The sequence below is a fragment of the Cetorhinus maximus genome, chromosome 6 (assembly GCF_964194155.1).
Source record: "Cetorhinus maximus chromosome 6, sCetMax3.hap1.1, whole genome shotgun sequence".
NCBI lineage: Eukaryota > Metazoa > Chordata > Chondrichthyes > Lamniformes > Cetorhinidae > Cetorhinus > Cetorhinus maximus.
Window position 1 is genome coordinate 9563350 of NC_135884.1, and position 18013 is coordinate 9581362.

Consider the following 18013-nt stretch of genomic DNA (forward strand, 5'->3'; position numbering starts at 1 on the left):
AAATGGTATGTTGGCCTTTATTACAAGAGGATTTGAATATAGGGTGAAGATGTCTTACTGCAATTATATAGAGCCTTGGTGAGACCACTCCTTGAGTATGTTCAAGACTGAGATTGATAGATTTCTACATATTAAAAACATCAAGGGATATGGGAATAGTGCAAGAAAATGGTATTGAAGTAGATCATCCATGATCTCATTTAATAGCAGAGCAGGCTCGAAGGGCTGAATGGCCTTCTCCTGCTCTGGTTTCTTATGTTTGCTGTATGCAAATTAGCTGTTGTATTTTCATGAGCACCAATACAGTACTGTCTGTAATTCACTGGCTATGTAGCACTTCTCACATTCTGAAGATGTAAGGCATTATAGGAACATAGGAGCATGAGTAGGTCATTCAGCCCCTCGAGCCTGCTCTGCCATTCAACTAGATCATGCTGATCATCTACCTCACCACTTTGCTGCACAATCCCCATAATCCCTTGTTGTCAACAGTATTTAGAAATCTATCGATTTCTGTCCTGAACATATTCAATTACTGAGCTTCCACAGTCCTCTGAAGGATTCCAAAGATTCACTACCCTCTCAGTGAAGAAATTCCTCTTCATCTCAGTTCTAAATAGCTTGCCCCTTATTCTGGGACTGTGTCCCCTGGTTCTAGACACCCAGACAGGGGAAACATTCTTTCTGCATCTATCCTGTTCAGCCCTTAAGAATTTTCTAAGTTTCAATGAGATCACCTCTCATTCTTCTAAACTCAAAATACAGGCCCAGTTTCCTCAATCTGTCCTCATAGGACAGTCCCACCAACCCACAAATCAGTCTGGTGAACCTCCACTGCACTCCCTTTGTAGCAAGAATATCCTTCTTTACGTAAGGGGACCAAAACTGTACACAACACTCCAGGTGCGGTCTAACCAAGGTTTTATACAATTGATACAAGATATCTTTACTCCTGTTCTCAAATCATCTTGGAATAAAGGCCAACATACCATTTGCCTTCCAAATTGCTTACTGCACCTACATATTAGCTTTCAGTGACTTATGAACAAGGACACCAAGGTCCCTTTGGACATCAACACATCCCAATCTCTCACCATTTAAGAAACACCTCCGTTCCTCACACTTATCCACATTATATTACATCTGCCATGTTGTTGCCCACTCACTGAATGACTCAAATCTCCTTGAAGCCTCTTTGCATCATCCACACAACACACATTCCCACCTAGTTTTGTGTCATCTGCAAACTTGGAAATATTCCATTTAGTCCCCACACCCAAATCATTGATATAGACTGTGAACCGGTGGGGCCCAAGTACTGATCCTTGAGGTACCCCACTAGTAACAGCCAACCAACCTGAGAATGGCCCGGTTATTCCTATTCTCTGTTTGCTGTCTGTTAACCAATCCTCAATCCATGCCACTTTATTACCCCTATCCCATGTGCTCTAATCTTGTTTTCTAACTTCTTGTGTGGGACCTTATCGGAAGCCTTCTGAAAATCCAAATACGCCACATCAATTCTGCTAGTAACAAGCTCAAAAAAACTCCAACAGGTTTGTCAAACATGACTTCCCTTTCATAAATCCATGTTGACTCTGCTCAATCAGATCATTATTTTCTAATTGTCCAGTTATCACATCCTTTATGATAGATTCTAGTATTTTCCCTACTACTGACGTCAGGCTAATAGATCTGTAGTTCTCCATTTTCTCTCCCCCTCCTTTTTTAAACAGTGGGGTTCCATTTGCAACCTTCCAATCTCAAGGAACCATTCTTGAATCTATAGAATTTTGAAAGATGACCACCAATGGATCCACTATCTCTATAGCCACCTCTTTTAACACTCTGGAAAAATAGGAAGTATTTTCTCCCCACACTTGAGATGCCTCCTGTAATTACTAATTGCTGCACCTTGCTCACATAGTAAGGGGATGGGAAAAATAATCTGTTCCAAAAAGGGCGGTGGAATAAAAAAAATATTCGATATTTTTGTCATTGTAGCCTCATAAATGATTAACGAGAACTGAGTGAATTAGTTTCTAGAAAGGCCTTGTACATTCTACACATGTACATCAATACTATTTACTTTGGACTCAGCAATGCTGACAGGAACGTGCTGTACAGTCCCAGCTTATCTGGGCTGATATCCACACTTCCCAGTAAGAGGAGAAAAAACATCTGCTTCGTAACAGTCCCCTGGCACTGATCAAATGAAGAAAAAAAGGCCTAAGGCACTCTATCTAATCTCTGAACTGATCAATCACCAACACCATATATCAATCCATTCATGTTACTTGCTTTCCAGCGAAGTTTATAATTTTACCATTAAAGAAATCCTTGCACAATCCCTGCAATATTGAAAGAATTCCTAATCCCATTCCTGTTACTGCTGGGGAGGGGCTGAATAGAAGCCTGTTTTTTCACTGTGGGGAAGAAAGATCAGAGACAGCTAATAGGTAAAAAGGAAAAGCTGCAAACGCTGGAAACTGAAATAAAAATGGAAAGAAAGATAGCTTCTGATGAACGGTTATCGATCTGAAACAGTGTTAACTCTATTTCAATCTCCAAAGATGCTGCCTGGCCTGTTGACTGTTTCCAGAACTTTGTGCATTCATTTTACATTAGTAAAGAAAAGATGTACTTGAAGAGTGGTGAGAATGTGGGAGTCAGTGGCACACGGAGTGGTTGAGTCGAATTGTATTGATTCGTTTAAGGGGAAACTCGGGTGAAGCATAAACACCAGCATTGTGGTGTATTTCTGTGCTATAATTTTTTTGTAAGACTATGTGGGGATAGATTAAAATTTTGGTTCAGATCCTTACACAAGAGCCATTCTGAGGAAGGGCCAGCCCCAAAATATTAGCCTTGACTTTACTCTTTACAGATTCAGAATGAAAAAGAACTGTGTATTTTTATCGTTTTCTGTTTTTCTTTTATAAGCTAGCTGGGAACTTCTCACAAGCACATCTTTTTGACACAGCTGGTCTTGTTCCATAAGGAGACAGGAGGGGGTTGTTGCTTATTGAGCCTGGGTCCCTGAGCAGGAGATGGTAAACTAGGTCCTCTTAGCTGGAGTGACACATTCACTTTGGTTTGAACATTTGATGTATTTTTTAAGTGTGATGCTCTTATAAGTCTTAAAATAATGCTCCATCTATTAAAATAGATGGCAACTGGACGTTTTGACAATAATTATTATTTCCTGAGGTTGATAGCTGTTGCAGGGAAACCCCTCATGGGAAGAAGGGGTTCTGTCCTTTGAAATTTTATTGGCCTTGATTTTTGCCTGGCGCCTGTTTTTTTGCCTGTTCTGATGCAGATGTTGGGTGTTAGTAAGTGCTTAATGGTTAGTGTGGTAACCCCACCCGTTACTGGGGTTGGCCTAATTTTCACCTTGTGGGCAAATACCAGCGGTTGCTAACGTCTCTCAGGATCGCAAAGCTGAGGAGCATGCAGCACACCATGATGATTTTGAAGGTGTTGGCTGGGTGAAATTGAAGAAGTCATTTTGATTTGTCAAGACCACTTCAGTGATGCTCAAAATGCCTTTGGGTGTGCTCAACAATAAGTCTGGCATCTGAGTGCATCTTATATCTGCACTCAATGAAATTCATGGGTGCTCGATAGCTTTGCTCAGTCAGGACATTTTATGATACTTATAATTATACTTTTTAATCTCTACAAAGGAATAGAATTAGACTAGGGTGTGAAAATGACAATGCTTTTGCAATACCCTATATCAAGATCATAGTAACACCATCATCCCCAAGTCACACACCACCCTGACTTGGACATATATCACCATTCCTTCATTGTTGCTCGATCAATATCTAGGATATGCATCCAAGCCACAATTGTGTGGAAGGGAACTTGGAGCTGACTATGTTCCCAGTGACATTGCGGCTCCTGTCCTGCTCAGTGATAGAGGTTGCAGGGTGTTATCTCCTGATTGCCAGTTGGTGAAGGATGAAACTGAAGTCAATCTTTGCTCAGTTTAGATTAATCACAGAGTGAAACAGGACATGTACATACCTTCTAGCTCAACCATACCAGTCAGTATGTGTCTCTTTATAAGTGCTCAAGTAACAACCCAATCAATGCCCTCAACCTGCACGTAGTTAACCATAATTTACATAAAATTAACAAAGGGCAGGCTGCTGCTGTTGAAGTAATCATAGTGGGTGCATCTGTACATATTGCGCCGAAGGTTGGTAATTGCAATAAATAATAAATGAAAGAAGTGACAGTCTTATATCGCTATATTCATGCTGGAATGTAAAATGATGATAATCTAAACTTACCCATGATCCTTAAGAACAGTAGGCGCAAGCTGCAGTATAGCTTTGATGACATCCAATCCATCTGCTCCACCGTCCAGTGCATCATGGTCTTCATACCTGGAGTTATTCGAGTGAAGAAGAAGCTTTCATAAAATTCTGGATCTTATCCTCTATGATTCCCTCGCTTCTCTTTTCTTGCTGTGAATGGCATCGTGCTATTTTCCTCCCTGATGTTCTCAGGTGCCTGGTGCTATCAAGATTCCTTGGTTGAAAGAATTACGTGTTCACTGGCCTCTAGAGGATCAGCAGCCACAAATGGATGGCAGGAGGTGGGTCTAGGTAGCTCTGGGGAAATAAGGATGATTTTGCCCTCGCCCTTTTGAGATGTCAGGCTTCTACTTAACAGCCTAAATTTTCTGAGTACATAACATCATCTTGAAACAGCATTTACACGTTTTGTATTGCAGTGGGTAGCGCCCTGCCTGTGGTCCAGAAGCTCTGGGTTCGAGTCCCACCACCGGCCAAGCAAGGTGCGCTCATAAGGCATCCAAACAAGTTGAATATCAACTTGTAAATCCTTCTAACACACACCAATGGCAGGCGGTAAGAGCAGGAGAGATTCCTGGTCAGTTAGGTGATGGAAAGAACATTGGAGCCTTTACCATCACTATTCATAGCTCCAGATTACAACATGCATGTAAAAGTGTGCGTTGCCACGGCAACTTAGTGCCAGACTCCAAGTGAACAGTAACGTACTAGCATCTTATCTATTATAGTAATTTAAGCAAACCATTTAAATCGCTTTAAGATCTTTTTTGTTGAAACTGTTTCAAAGGCTATTTGTCAATCCTTTTTTTCCAAGCATTCTACTTATGTGGTGAGAATGCGTTCCTTACATCCAAGTTCAAATCATCTCTTATATACAGAGTCTATACAAAAATGAACCCCAATGTATATCATCTTTCTCAGTCTGAAGAACACCTATTCACCATGAATCTGTTCTTCCTCTCTTTCCTCTAGACTACTATATTTTTTCATATATCATAAAATTCAGCCCTTCTGCAAATCAATACATTTATGGTTAATCTTGTACTTCCACACCACCTGCATAAACCTGCATTTTTGTGAGTCTTGTGAGGCTCCTTCTCAAATGCTTTCCTAAAATCCACATACACTGCATCTATCTCATCCTCCTTTAACAATCAAAGTGATCACTTCTTCAAGTAACTCTTAAATTTTTTCAAAAATGCCTCCCCTTTAACGAGTCCACATTGACTGCCCCAGATTAATCCATGCAATTTTAAATGCTGGCTAACTTTATCTTGATAAAGACAGGCTATATTGTAAGCTCTCTTCCCATCCCTGCTACCCCAGGGAACACTATTGTACAACCAGATATTAGAATATGCAAACTTCTGTTTGTAAGGGATGTGAAATGAAGCAGATTTCTGCAGGTCCAGAATTTACAACAGACCTGGACCATAAATTGGAAGGGGAGCTTTTACTCCATTAATTGGAGCTGAATTTGAACCAAAAATATCTCAGATATGAAAGGGAAACCAGCTCACTTCCAGTTCTATGCTATGGGGGGGCATCCAGGATTCACTGGGTTTAGTAGAAGTGCGGAGAATATGTTCTGTTTGACTTACTTGAGGGTCTCGGGCATTAGTCCAGGCATATCTTTATGAAACACATATGGTGGGTTACTGACAATCACATCCACCGGTCCACAGATCCGAGCCAGCTTCTGGGAATCTATGTGATACAAATTCTGGTTCAGGACAGGTTTGGCACTGCAATCTGTCGTGCTTAATATCCTACATTGCCAACAGAAAACAAAATACACAGGAAGCCACAGAATACCTGGATTAGAACAAGAATTTTTAGGAGAAGAAAAAGTCTATTGGATTCAATAGGTCCATTACTTTTCATGGATCACCTCTATCTTTCCATTACATTCCTCAATCCCTCCTCTTCAAAGTATAAGCCTAATTTATTTGCTCACTTCTTGGAGAGGGGCTCAAATATACCTTCCCTTTAAAATATTTACTGGCTTTTATTTAACCTGAGCATGGTAAAGAAGCACAGAAACCTTTTGGGTTGTTATTCTGCGCTTCTGTACAAAGATTTGAACAAACTGTGCCCCAATAGGTCATTAATCCTTCACCGAACTGTTTCCCTTTCGTTAGAGTTGTCAAGTGCATCCCAATTCATTCACAAGGTTGTAGAAAAAAGGAAAATGGGATGGCAAACAATATTTTGGTTCATACTTGCCCAAGTGCGGTATATTCAAGCTAAAAACTGAAGGTCTGCCAGTTAACAAGAAATGTTGCTTGCTTTTTCAGAAAAGCCAGAATACGGTGATAAGGATTCTCTATTTTATCCCTGGGTATTGTTATATATACCGAGCAGATAAGAACACAAACTTGTTCATATGGGACATGAAATTTACTTATGGGATTGGCCAGTAGTGTGGAAGATGAAGATCAATGGTAAAAACTGCAAAAATGCAACATCCAAAAAGGATTACTGATAAACCCACTGATGTAGAAGGCCTGTTGTTAGTCTCAAGGCTTTCTCCCACATTACAGATATTGGGGCTTATTTCGACCTAACTTGTCGAAGACAGAAACCCATGGGCCAAAGGCAACCCTTTAGTTACTTGTTGTTGAAACTCTGAAGAAGAGTCATACGGACTTGAAACACTAACTCTGTTTTTCTCTCCACAGATAATGCCAGACCTGCTGAGTTTTGCCAGCATTTTGTTTTTATGGGATTGGATGGAACTGTACTCCCGACTTCAATGGAGAGGAAAGTCAAATGGGTGCAAAGCCTATACTGCATCCAGCCCCATCAGCATTCCAACAGGTCGGTCAGGCTAAAGTTGCCCCGAAAATTGTCCTATCAGGGACACAAGTACATCCCATCACACGAGTAAATATTTCACATCTTTTCTGTGGGAAAGTCTGACTTGTCCGTCTCAGCAAATACATACTTTTTGGTTCCTATTATTACATTTACAAGCTGGAACATGACTGCGCTTGTGTTCTCATTGCTTTTAGTTGCTTGTTGGTAAAGATTTTGTTGGCCATAACACCAGGCAGCTCCGAAATTGTGCAATGGAAGCATTATATATTCCGTTTCAAATAAGATTCTAGGGTCTTTGAAGGGGCAATAAATACCATTTATAATACAGTTTTATGCACTCCCCGAGGTTTTTGGTTCTTTTTTTAATATTTAGTAGGAATGTATTTCCTGAAAAATTCTTTGAACCATTTCCCAGCAATTTGCGATCCTGAAAAAAAGCTCAGAAAACAACACTGGCTGCTTCTACTGTTAGTCTGTTAATTATTCATAATCCTCACTTTTAATTTTCCAAATATTAAATTGCACCCCCGGCGTAAAAGTTGGGGACTGAGCCGCCCTCCACTTGGCCCACTTTCCCTGTAGCTATTTAATGGCCACCCCAATCAGGAGAGGGAGTGCTGCCTCCAAGAGGGCTCTCTGGTCCCAGCAGCGGCACCGGGAGTGGTGACCACTGCTGGGGCTGTAGCCACTCCAAAGAAGGCCTGGTGTGATGGAGCATATGGGCTTTAAAGTAAGTCTGAGGTCTCACCGGGACCAGCTGGTAATCAGCAGCGATGGTGTCGAGGGGGTTGGGGGCCAGGGTAGACAGAGCAGGAGAGGGGGGGGGCTACACAGGGGTGGGATGGCCTTGGAGGGGCCTTTGATGGACACAGGGGGTTCGTAAAGATGGGACCCCCCCACCCCCCACCACTTCGACCAGTCACCGTTAAAATCCCAGTGGTGGCTGGAGGAGATCCTGAAGTGGCTATCAATTGGCTGCTTAAGGTCCTGAATTGGCCTATGGAAGGGCCAGGAACAACACCCAGGGCATGGTGCCTAATTTTATAGCCAGCCCGCCTGCCTGCCAACCCGCCTCAGGGGCGGGGGCTGTAAATCCAGCCCCAAACGGTGCCGTGGGGTATGAATGAATATCACAGAGATTTGAACTCCAGAGTTTCTAATCTCTGCTCTGCTGCTCAGGGAAGCACCAGTTCGAGACCAATTGTCTTCTAGCAGCATCTTGAATAATTGGCTGAGATAACACTTGCATTTATATCATGCTCCATCACATTGAAATGCATCAAAGAACTTCATACAGTTAATGGCTTTTGAAGTCCAGAGACTGTTCATAAGCATAAGATGCTTCCATCAGTCTATTTCTGATCTTAGCCTCTGAAACTTAGTCAATCTTTTACCTATTAGAGTTGCAAGGTCTGAAAGGGGAGAAAAGATTTGTCCTCCCTGGATGGTAACTGACCCTAGCCACAGGCTGAACCAGACTGTTCACAACCTCAGCATCCTATTTGAAGCTGAGCTGAGCTTCCAACCTCATATCCAATTCATTGCTAAGACTACCTATTTCCACCTCCATATCATCGTCTACCTGCCTCTGTATCAACGCATCTGCTACTGAAACCCTCATCCATGCTTTAGTTACCTTTAGTCCCATCTATTCTAAAGGGCTTCAAATAGTTCCCCATCTTCAACTTCCGTAAACTTCAGCTCACCCAAAACCACTTGCTGCATCCTAACTTGCACCTTGTCCTGTGCTCCTAACACCCCTCTGCTCACTGACTTACAGTGCCTCCTGCTCTGGCAATGCCATGATTTTAAAATTCTCAAATCCCTCTATGGCTTCGTCCCTCCCAATTCTGTAATCTTCCAGTCCCATAATGCTCAGGATCTCTGTACTCTTCTGATTCTGGCTTCATGTGCACGCCTGATTTTAATAAGTCCATCACTGGTGATTTTGTCTTTAACTGCCTATGCCCTAAGTTCTGGAATACCCTTGCTAAGCCTCTCTGCCCCTCTTTCTTTCTTTAAAACACTCATTAAAACCTACGTCCATGACCAAACCTCACCAATTTTAGTGGGGTGGGGGAAGGGTTGGTTGATTGGAAAGTGCACGCTCTAATCCTCCTGGCATTGGCAGTGTGAAGCCCGTGCAATTTTAATTTCTAGGCCTCACTGGCAATCCGCCAGATAGAGACCCACCTGAAATATCATCAAGTGACAGCTGGCCAGGCGGCTGGCATGGAATTTTGGGCAGCTAGAGGCTGATGGTCAACGCCAAGGGAGTGATCAACAGCAACCAGACAGTTTCATGAAGGTCCTGATGGAGGGAATGGAAAGAGCCTGGAGCAGGAGAGGACCAAACATTCCTTCTGGGGTTCATAGGTGCAGAACATTGGCATGTATGGAATTTGGCCGATTTTAACTATCCAGCCCCAAGTGCCCAGTTTCCGTTCAGCGAGTAGGGTTGAAATCACCCTTATCAGCCATATAAAACAGATTAAGAACAGAAGAATACAAGAAATAGGAGCAGGAGTAGGCCTTTCAGCACCTCCAACCTGCTTTGCCATTCAATAAGATCATGGCTGATCAGGTTGTGGCTTTAACTCCACTTTCTTGCCTGCCCCCATAACCCCTGACTCTCTTGTAGTTCAAAAATCTATCTAACTCAGCCTTGAATATATTCAATGACCCAGTCTTCACGGCTCTCTGTGGAAGCGAGTTCCAAAGACTAACGGCCCTCTGAGAGAAGAAATTCCTCCTCATTTCTGTCTTAAATGGGAGATCACTAATTTTTAAACTTTGCTCTCTAGTTCTAGATTCCCCGAGGGAACATCCTCTCAGCATCTATCCAGTCAAGCCCCGTCAGAATCTTGTATGTTTCAGTAAGATCACCTCTCTTTCTTCTAAACTCCAATGAGCATAGGCCCAACCTGCTCAACTTTTCCTTATAAGACAACCTCTTCATCCCAGAAATCAACCTAGTGCACTTTCTCTGAACTGCTTTCATTGCAAGTATATCCCTCTTAAGTAAGGAGACCAAAACTGTACACAGCACGCTAGATGCAGTCTTAACAATTCCCTGCACAGCTGCAGCAAGACTTCCCTACATTTATACTTCATCCCCCTTGCAATAAAGCCCAACATGCTATTTGCCTTCCTAATTGCTTTCCCTGCGTGTTAACTTTTTCTGATTCATGTACAAGGACACCCAGGTCTCTCCATACTGCAGCATTAGCTAACTGGTTGAATCTGGTTTCTCTAGCTCCAGTTCAGTTTACCATAAATTCAGATTCCTTATGTCCTCCTCACAACTTGCTTTCCTACCTATTTTTGTGTCGTCAAATGCACAGTTCTCAGTACAAAATAATCACAAATTTTACTGATCTCCATGAACTGCTGGTAAAAAAGACATTTTTCCTGTGCCAACACAACTCTAACCCCAAAAGATGCTTAAATCCTACTTGGCTATTAGAAACATTACAAAGTATTACAATTTTTTTACGGCACAGAAACAAGCCACGCGGACGAACAGATTCATGGCATTCTTAATGTTCCACTTGAGCCTCCCCAAACTCTTCTTCATCTAACCCCATCAAAACGTCCTTCTACTCCTTTCTCCCTCATGTACTTACCTCACTTCCCCTTAAATGTATCGATACTATTCGCCTCAACTACTCCATGTGGTAGTGAGTTCCTTATTTTAACCATTCTCTGGGTAAAAAGATTTCTCTTGAATTCTCTTTTGGCAAGCCACTGATTAACTTCCAATTCCTGATGGCCTCGTAGATTGACTAACGAGAACAACCCACAACCCAACTTCTGCTCATCAAAGTAAAATGAACTCCATGTTTATCTCACAAACCTGAATCAATTCTGATATAGCTGTCAGACAAATCTATTGCCCAAAATATCAACAGCTTGTCAAAGACATTCGCTGGCCAGCCTTTCCCAGCTCAAATGTGTTGCAGAGAGTGAACATTGCCTAAACAATTATCAGGACGCTGTCGGGGAAAATACTTTTTCACAGATATGATGAACAACTGACAGGCAGATTTTTTCCACCCAGAAACTAAACCTTTATTATTTAGAAATTGCAGTAAATAAAATGTAAGCAGCAACATTAACAAGATGCAACTGTTAGACATATTCCTCCGTGACATCTTCTGGCTTGCCTCTCATAGCTTTTTCCACATAACTTTCTTCATTTCCTCCATTTCTTTCATGTTATCTGTTGCAAGAACCATACGTCATTCTTCCACTGTTGCACCACTAAAACTTGTGCTTCTAAGCTGAGGGTACTTGTTTTTGTAATAAGCAGAATGGATTCTGGCTAAACTTTCATACATCTGGTCACATTTCTCTGGGTCTGTAATCTGGGTGCTCTCCCCTTCCCGGAAACCTTGCGCCACTACAGTCGCTGCCGAATGAAAGCACCGAGATCATGGCCTTTCTTAGTCTGATCGAGGGGCCACTCCTCGCAGAGTTTGAGGAACCGGCAGTACCGAGTTGCTACCATTCTGAGCGCTCCCCTCCCCCAGCTGGTGTCCAGCAGCTTACAGGGAGCACCAGCACCAATTGTTCAACAATATTAATGCTTATGAAACAACCTACCATCTATCACTGCCTATGGGTGTTCTCTGCAGCTTGAAAAATCAGCTATTAAATAATCTCATAAGTGTGTCATTTTTGTCTTGAGGATTCCTGATTTGAACTATCTTCAAACTTGTGCCGTACTCGTGTCTATCTGGCTGTTCACAGTTACTCAAAATTCTCTCTCCTGGCTTTTCCCTCTCCATTATGAAATTATCCACTTTGGTAGAGAAAACAGAAAGGCAGAGTATTTCTTAAATGGTGAGAGGTTCGGAAGTGTTGATGTCCAAAGGGACCTAGGTGCCCTTGTTCATGAGTCACTAGAAGCTAGCAGGCAAGTGCAGTAAACAATTAGGAAGGCAAATGGTGTGTTGGCCTTCATCGTAAGGGGATTTGAGTACAAGAGTAAAGACGTCTTGCTGCAATTGTATAAAGTCTTGGTGAGACCACAGCTGGGGTACTGTGTACAGTTTGGGTCTTCTTATCTAATGGAGGATATACTTGCCATAGAGGGAGTGCAACAAAGGTTCATCAGACTAATCCCTGGGATGGCAAGATTGTCTTATGAGGAAATACTGAGGAACCTGGTTCTGTATTCTTTAGCGTTTCGAAGAATGACAGGTGATCTCAAAGCATTTTACAATTACAAAATTCTTACAGGGCGTGACAGGGTAGATGTAGATAGGCTGGAGGCTGGAGGGTCTAGGACCGGGGACGGAGGCTCAGAATAAGGAGCAGGGCTTTTAAGACTGAAATGAGGAAGAATTTCTTCACTCAGAGGGTAGTGAATCTTTGGAATCCTCTACCCCAGAAGGCTGTAGAAGCTCAGTCATTGAGCATGTTCAAGACAGAAACTGATAGATTTCTGGACACTAATGCCATCAAGAATATGGGGATAGTGGAGAAAAATGGCATGGACGATCCACCATGATCTGTTTGAATGGCGGAGCAGACTCGACAGGCTGAATGGCTCACTTCTGCTCCTATGTTTCAATGCCCACCAGTCTCCATTTTATGCAGTCCAGTCTTCTGAATTAACCAAATCGAAATCCCAACCCCTTCTGGTGAACCATGGTTTTATAAATCACTATTAGTACCACCATCATACAAAGTTCTTAAGAACAAGCATAATTTCATCCTATTAAATATTTGGTTTAGTATAGCAATACTATCAACGAAATACAAAGCAATCATCATCATTAAAACTGGACATCTGATCATCATCACATTGTTGTTGTGGGACCTGACTGCAAATTGGCTGCCACATTTCCCACATTACAACAGTTAAGTACACTTCAGTTGGCTGTAAAATGCTTTGAGACATCCTGAAGTTTGCTATACAAATGCAAGTTCTTTCTTGCTTACTAAGTGGGGTACCAACCAATTAGGGAAAAAAAAAGCACCTCAATTTCATTACCATAAAGCCACAATAACCAAATATCATCAGGCCCAGCTGACATATACAACTTAAAACTGCAAAGGAAGAGAAAGACTGCACAAGTGAAAGTGGCCCACTGAGATGATGCTACCGCTAGTCGCTTCTAAGAATCTGTAACCCAATCTGTTACCACGAAGCAAAATAACCTGATACTTGCCCAGCCACCAGAAGGATGTGCTTAATTAATTTGCAGCATCTATCATTTGCACCCACTGATATTACGTGCCATGGAGATGCAAGAATGCGGGGAAGGCCTGTGCTGGGAATTTCCAAAATGAACAAACACGAAACTGAACTGTACCTTCAGTATGCCCACGCAGCTGTGGTGGCTCTGGGAACTCTACACCACAGCCCTCAGTTTCTGAGGCTGTGCTGACGCTGCAGTGCTTTGCAAGGAGCAGGCATGCTGCTAATCAGGGCTTTGCGTGCCTAATCGAGGCCAGAAGAGCACCTGCACTACAGGCGTGTGCTGGCCCTCATTTAAATGGTTTACTTGATTTTAAATAAGCCGAAATGACCAATGTCATCTAACTCTATCAGCATATCCTTTTATTCCTTTTTCCTCATGTTGTTATCTAGCTTTCCCATAAATGCATCTGTGGTCTTTGCCTCAATGACTCCACATGGCTGCAAGTTCTACATTCTAACCATTCCCTGAATAAAGAAGTTTATTCTGAATTCCTTATTGGATTTATTAGTGACTATCTTGAATTTATGGCTTATATTCTGATCTCCTCTTTCTTCTCCACATCTACCTTATCAAGCTCTTCATAATTTAAAGATCTCTATTAGGCCAGCCCTCAGGCTTCTCTTTGCTCAAGAAAAAAACCCCATTTTATTCAGTCTTTCCTGAAAGTTATAATCTCTCAGTTTTGATATCAACCTTGCACGTGATTTTTTTGCACCTTCTCCAGCATTTCTAAATCCTTTCTGTAATATGGAGACCAGGTCTGCTCACAGTACTCCAAATGTGGTCTAACCAAGATTCTGTACAAATTTAATATAACTTGTGTTTTTCAATTCCATTGTGAACTTTTGGACCCTGACCAACAACAAAACAAGCCGAGCGGCCCACACTTCCACTATATCGTTGCACACAATTAGTCAACTCTGCCGACACCTCCAATAACCTCTTTTTTAATAGTGAGCGGCAGCTCTTTAAGAGCTGCTGTTTACTTGGGTTTTCTACTCCTTCAGCAAAGTGTGCTATAGACCAAGCTCTAGGGGCTCTTTTCCATGTCCCAGTAGCCTATTCAATTTCAGAGGAAATCCTGCTGCAAAGCTCAGTGCAGTACCTTCTGAACTGCAATGAAGGCACCAGCTCAATCTCATTTTTGCCATTTAAATAAGGGAGGAGGGGTGTTCTCTGAATGACAGAAAATTAAAACGGATAAACACAAAGTTAAAATGATAACTTCTCACACCTTTAGTTTTACATACCTGTTATTACATCAAGCTGCAATTCTTGAAGCCTGTGCTGAACACACAACCTGCAAATGCAACCAGGAAAGAATGATTATAGCATTGCATGGTATGTACCAATTTTATCTGTGAAAATAGGAAGGAGTGGCCTTTCCTGTAATGTGTATACTTTAATAATCAGATCTACTGGCTTGAGGCAAATGAATGAGACAGATTTGATTTGCCTTTCAAGCAAGAGTAAATTCAGATTGTGTACATTCCTAGTGTGGGGCCTTTCTCAACAGGAGCATGGATCAAAGAGCTGGGAAAAGAAATCAGCGTGCCTCAATTCGCCACACTCCTGATTTTGCTATCATTCAATTGCTCCTGCTGTTACCTCTAGATCTTTCCTTCATCCCTTCTTACTTTTCATTTACATGCTGCCCCTCAATGATGCCACCTGAAAACACTGAGGGCGGAACTGTCTGCGCCTGCTGGCATCAGGTGTGTCCGTGGCATGAGCGGACAATATGGCGAGAAGGCCAAAAATCGGTTTCATGACGTTGTGAAACCAGTTTGTGGTCTTAATGGCAGGCTGCGTTTCCTGTGATCAGACGTTTGGAAACTTATTCTAATACACCTGCGTGTCTGTGTTAGGCCAGCCCGTCACAACAGCATATAAAAAGCGTGCACTTGGCGGGCTGCATTTTGAGGGGAACTCGGAGGTGAGTGCACAGTAATGGTGTGGAGCGCTTGCGAGGGACGCCTGTTGGACTTCGAGGTTGAGGCGCATTGGTGGGAGGGCAAAGGCTGCCCTGTGGTTGAGGCGACTTTGTGGGGGGGAGGGGGGCGGGCAAAGGCTGTCCTGCAGTTGAAGGCAGTGCAAAAGCATGTGTGGTTGGGTGGGTGGGGGGTTGGTGAGCGAAGGAAGCGCCAACAGCTGAGAGACACCTTGTATAAAGTGACCATTCCTTTGCAACTGAGACAGTTCAGACGCAGCCACATTGATATGATTGGGGTCAGGCCTCTAGCTTTTCTGCCTACTCAAGCAACGCAAAGGCATCAAAGTGCCACCAAATGTTCCAGAGAATTTCACCCCTCGGCAACAGACTGCAAACTAATGTGTGTTTTACTGGACTGCAGAACAGTTGGATGACTGGGCATGTTGTACAATCTCCTTGCTAAAGCTGGCCATGGAGCAGTCACTGGTGGAGATGCTCACAGCCCCTTGCAATGTCATCATCCCGGTTTGGACAGTCTCCCCATGGTTCAAGCTAACAATGCAGCCTTGCAGTGCGGGTTAGGAGGATGCCTGTGTCTGAGCTGAGAGCACAGCATGGAATCCAATGTGCAAAGCTGCTGCCAATCGGTCAGGTGGAGTGGGGTGGAGCTAGGTGGGGTTTCGGGCAGCCATGCAGTGCATTAATCTCTGGCCATCCAAGTGGTAGCCAGCATTCTCCGGAATGCGTTAGGGGCCCTCAGACCAAGAGACATTCTTAGTATACCCATGCTCACCCACCCGTCTCTCTCTTTCATCCTGCAGGAGGAGCATGGCACCTGGTGAACATGTCTCGTGGTGTAGAGAGTGAGAATGATGGAGAAGACAGCGACTGAGATGGCCTGGCTGAGCAGAGGGAGAAGCAGCACACTTTGGAAGAAGGGGTGGCTGGGGCTCGCGCACATGCCGCCGAAGAGCCACAGCGAGACATTGTTGGTTGGTGCCTAGCTAGGTCTAGGGTCTACATGCAGCCTTTCATTTCTGCAGATGACTGAGGACTAGTATCGCCAAATACTGCACACGTCTAGGGAACTGTTTGGTCACATCTGCCAGCTACTGCAGGATTTGGCGCCACGTGGACATGGAGGGCATCCACTGCCAGTGGCCATGAAAGTGACAACAATGCTCAATTTCTACGCCAGTGGCTCCTTTCATGGCTCCACAGGTGATCTCTGTGGGATATCGCAAGCCTTCACCCACAAATGCATCCGAGGTCACGGATGCCATCTTTGCAAGGGCACACAACTTTGTGCATTTCGCCCGGGACCAGAAAGTTAAGATGCAAGGGTGATTGGACCTGCCCAGATCTCAGGTTTCCCACAGGTGCAGGGTACCATTGACTGCACTCATGTGGCCCTCAGATCTTCGTCACAACACGTGGTCAACTATGTCAACTGTAAGGGATTCTATTCACTGAATGTGCAGCTGGTGTGTGATCACCACAAACGCATCCTGCAGGTCTGCACACGGTTTCCAGGGAGTGTGCACAGCTCCTACATTCTCAGTCGGTCACAGATCCCTGACATCTTCCAGGGTCCGCAGACGCTGCAGGGATGGCTCCTCAGGGCCAACGGCTACCGGCAGAGGCCGTGGCTGATGACACCCGTGCGGCGGCCTCAGACTGCAGCAGAGAGAAGGTATAACGAAGCTCATGCTGCAACCCGCAACTTGGTGCAGCAAGCCATCGGGATGTTGAAAATGAGGTTCCGGTGCCTGGACCGGTCTGGTGAAGCCCTGCAATACAGCCCACAGAGGGTGTCACGCATCCATAAGACAATAAGACGTAGGAGCAGAAGTAGGCCATTCGATCCATTGAGTCTGCTCCGCCGTTCAATGAGGCCATGGCTGATCTGATAATCCTCAACTCCACTTTCCTGCCCTTTCCCCATAACTCTTGATTCCCTTACTGATTAAAAATCTATCTCAGCCTTGAATATACTTAACAACCCAGCCTCTACAGCCCTCTGCGGTAAAGAATGCCACAGATTCACTACCCTATGAGAGAAGAAATTCCTCCTCATCTCTGTTTTAAATGGGCACTCCCTTACTCTGAGATTATGCCCTCTGGTTCCAGACTCTCCCACAAGGGGAAACAGCCTCTCAGCGTCTACCCTGTCAAGCCCCCTAAGAGTCTTATACGTTTCAATAAGGTCACCTCTCATTCTTCTAAACTCCACTGAGTATAGGCCCAACCTACTCAATCTCTCCTCATAAGAAAATCCCTCCATCCCCGGGATCAACCTAGTGAGCCTTCTCTGGACTGCCTCCAATGCCAGTATATCTTTCCTTCGATAAGGGGGCCAAAATTGTTCACAGTATTCTAAGTGTGGTCTAACTAGTGCCTTGTACAGTCTTAGCAAGACTTTCCTATTTTTATAAAGGCAAAACACTGCGGATGCTGGAAATCTGAAACAAAAACAAAAAATGCTGGAAAAACTCAGCAGGTCTGACGGCATCTGTGGAGAGAAAGACAGAGTTAACGTTTTGAGTCTGTATGGCTCTCCTTCCTCTGAAGAAGTCATACGGACTCGAAATGTTAACTCTGTTTTTCTCTCCACAGATGCTGTCAGACCTGCTGAGTTTTTCCAGCATTTTTTGTTTTTGTTCCCTATTTTTATACTCCATTCCCTTTGAAATAAAGGCCAACATTTCATTTGCCTT

At 43.6% G+C, this 18013-nt stretch overlaps 1 protein-coding gene across 4 annotated transcripts in view; it reads right to left on the reverse strand.

The window, feature by feature from the left end:
- The window catches only part of hemk1 (HemK methyltransferase family member 1), a 118207-nt gene that overhangs the window by 23270 nt on the left and 76924 nt on the right, over positions 1–18013 (reverse strand). For all 4 annotated transcript variants that reach the window (XM_078543156.1, XM_078543155.1, XM_078543154.1 and 1 more), the window contains 3 exons: positions 14614–14663; positions 5933–6038; positions 4305–4400 (listed from right to left, as the gene is read on the reverse strand). In XM_078543156.1, the coding sequence (XP_078399282.1) occupies positions 4305–4400; positions 5933–6038; positions 14614–14663 (252 nt within the window). The remainder of the gene's footprint in view (positions 1–4304; positions 4401–5932; positions 6039–14613; positions 14664–18013) is intronic.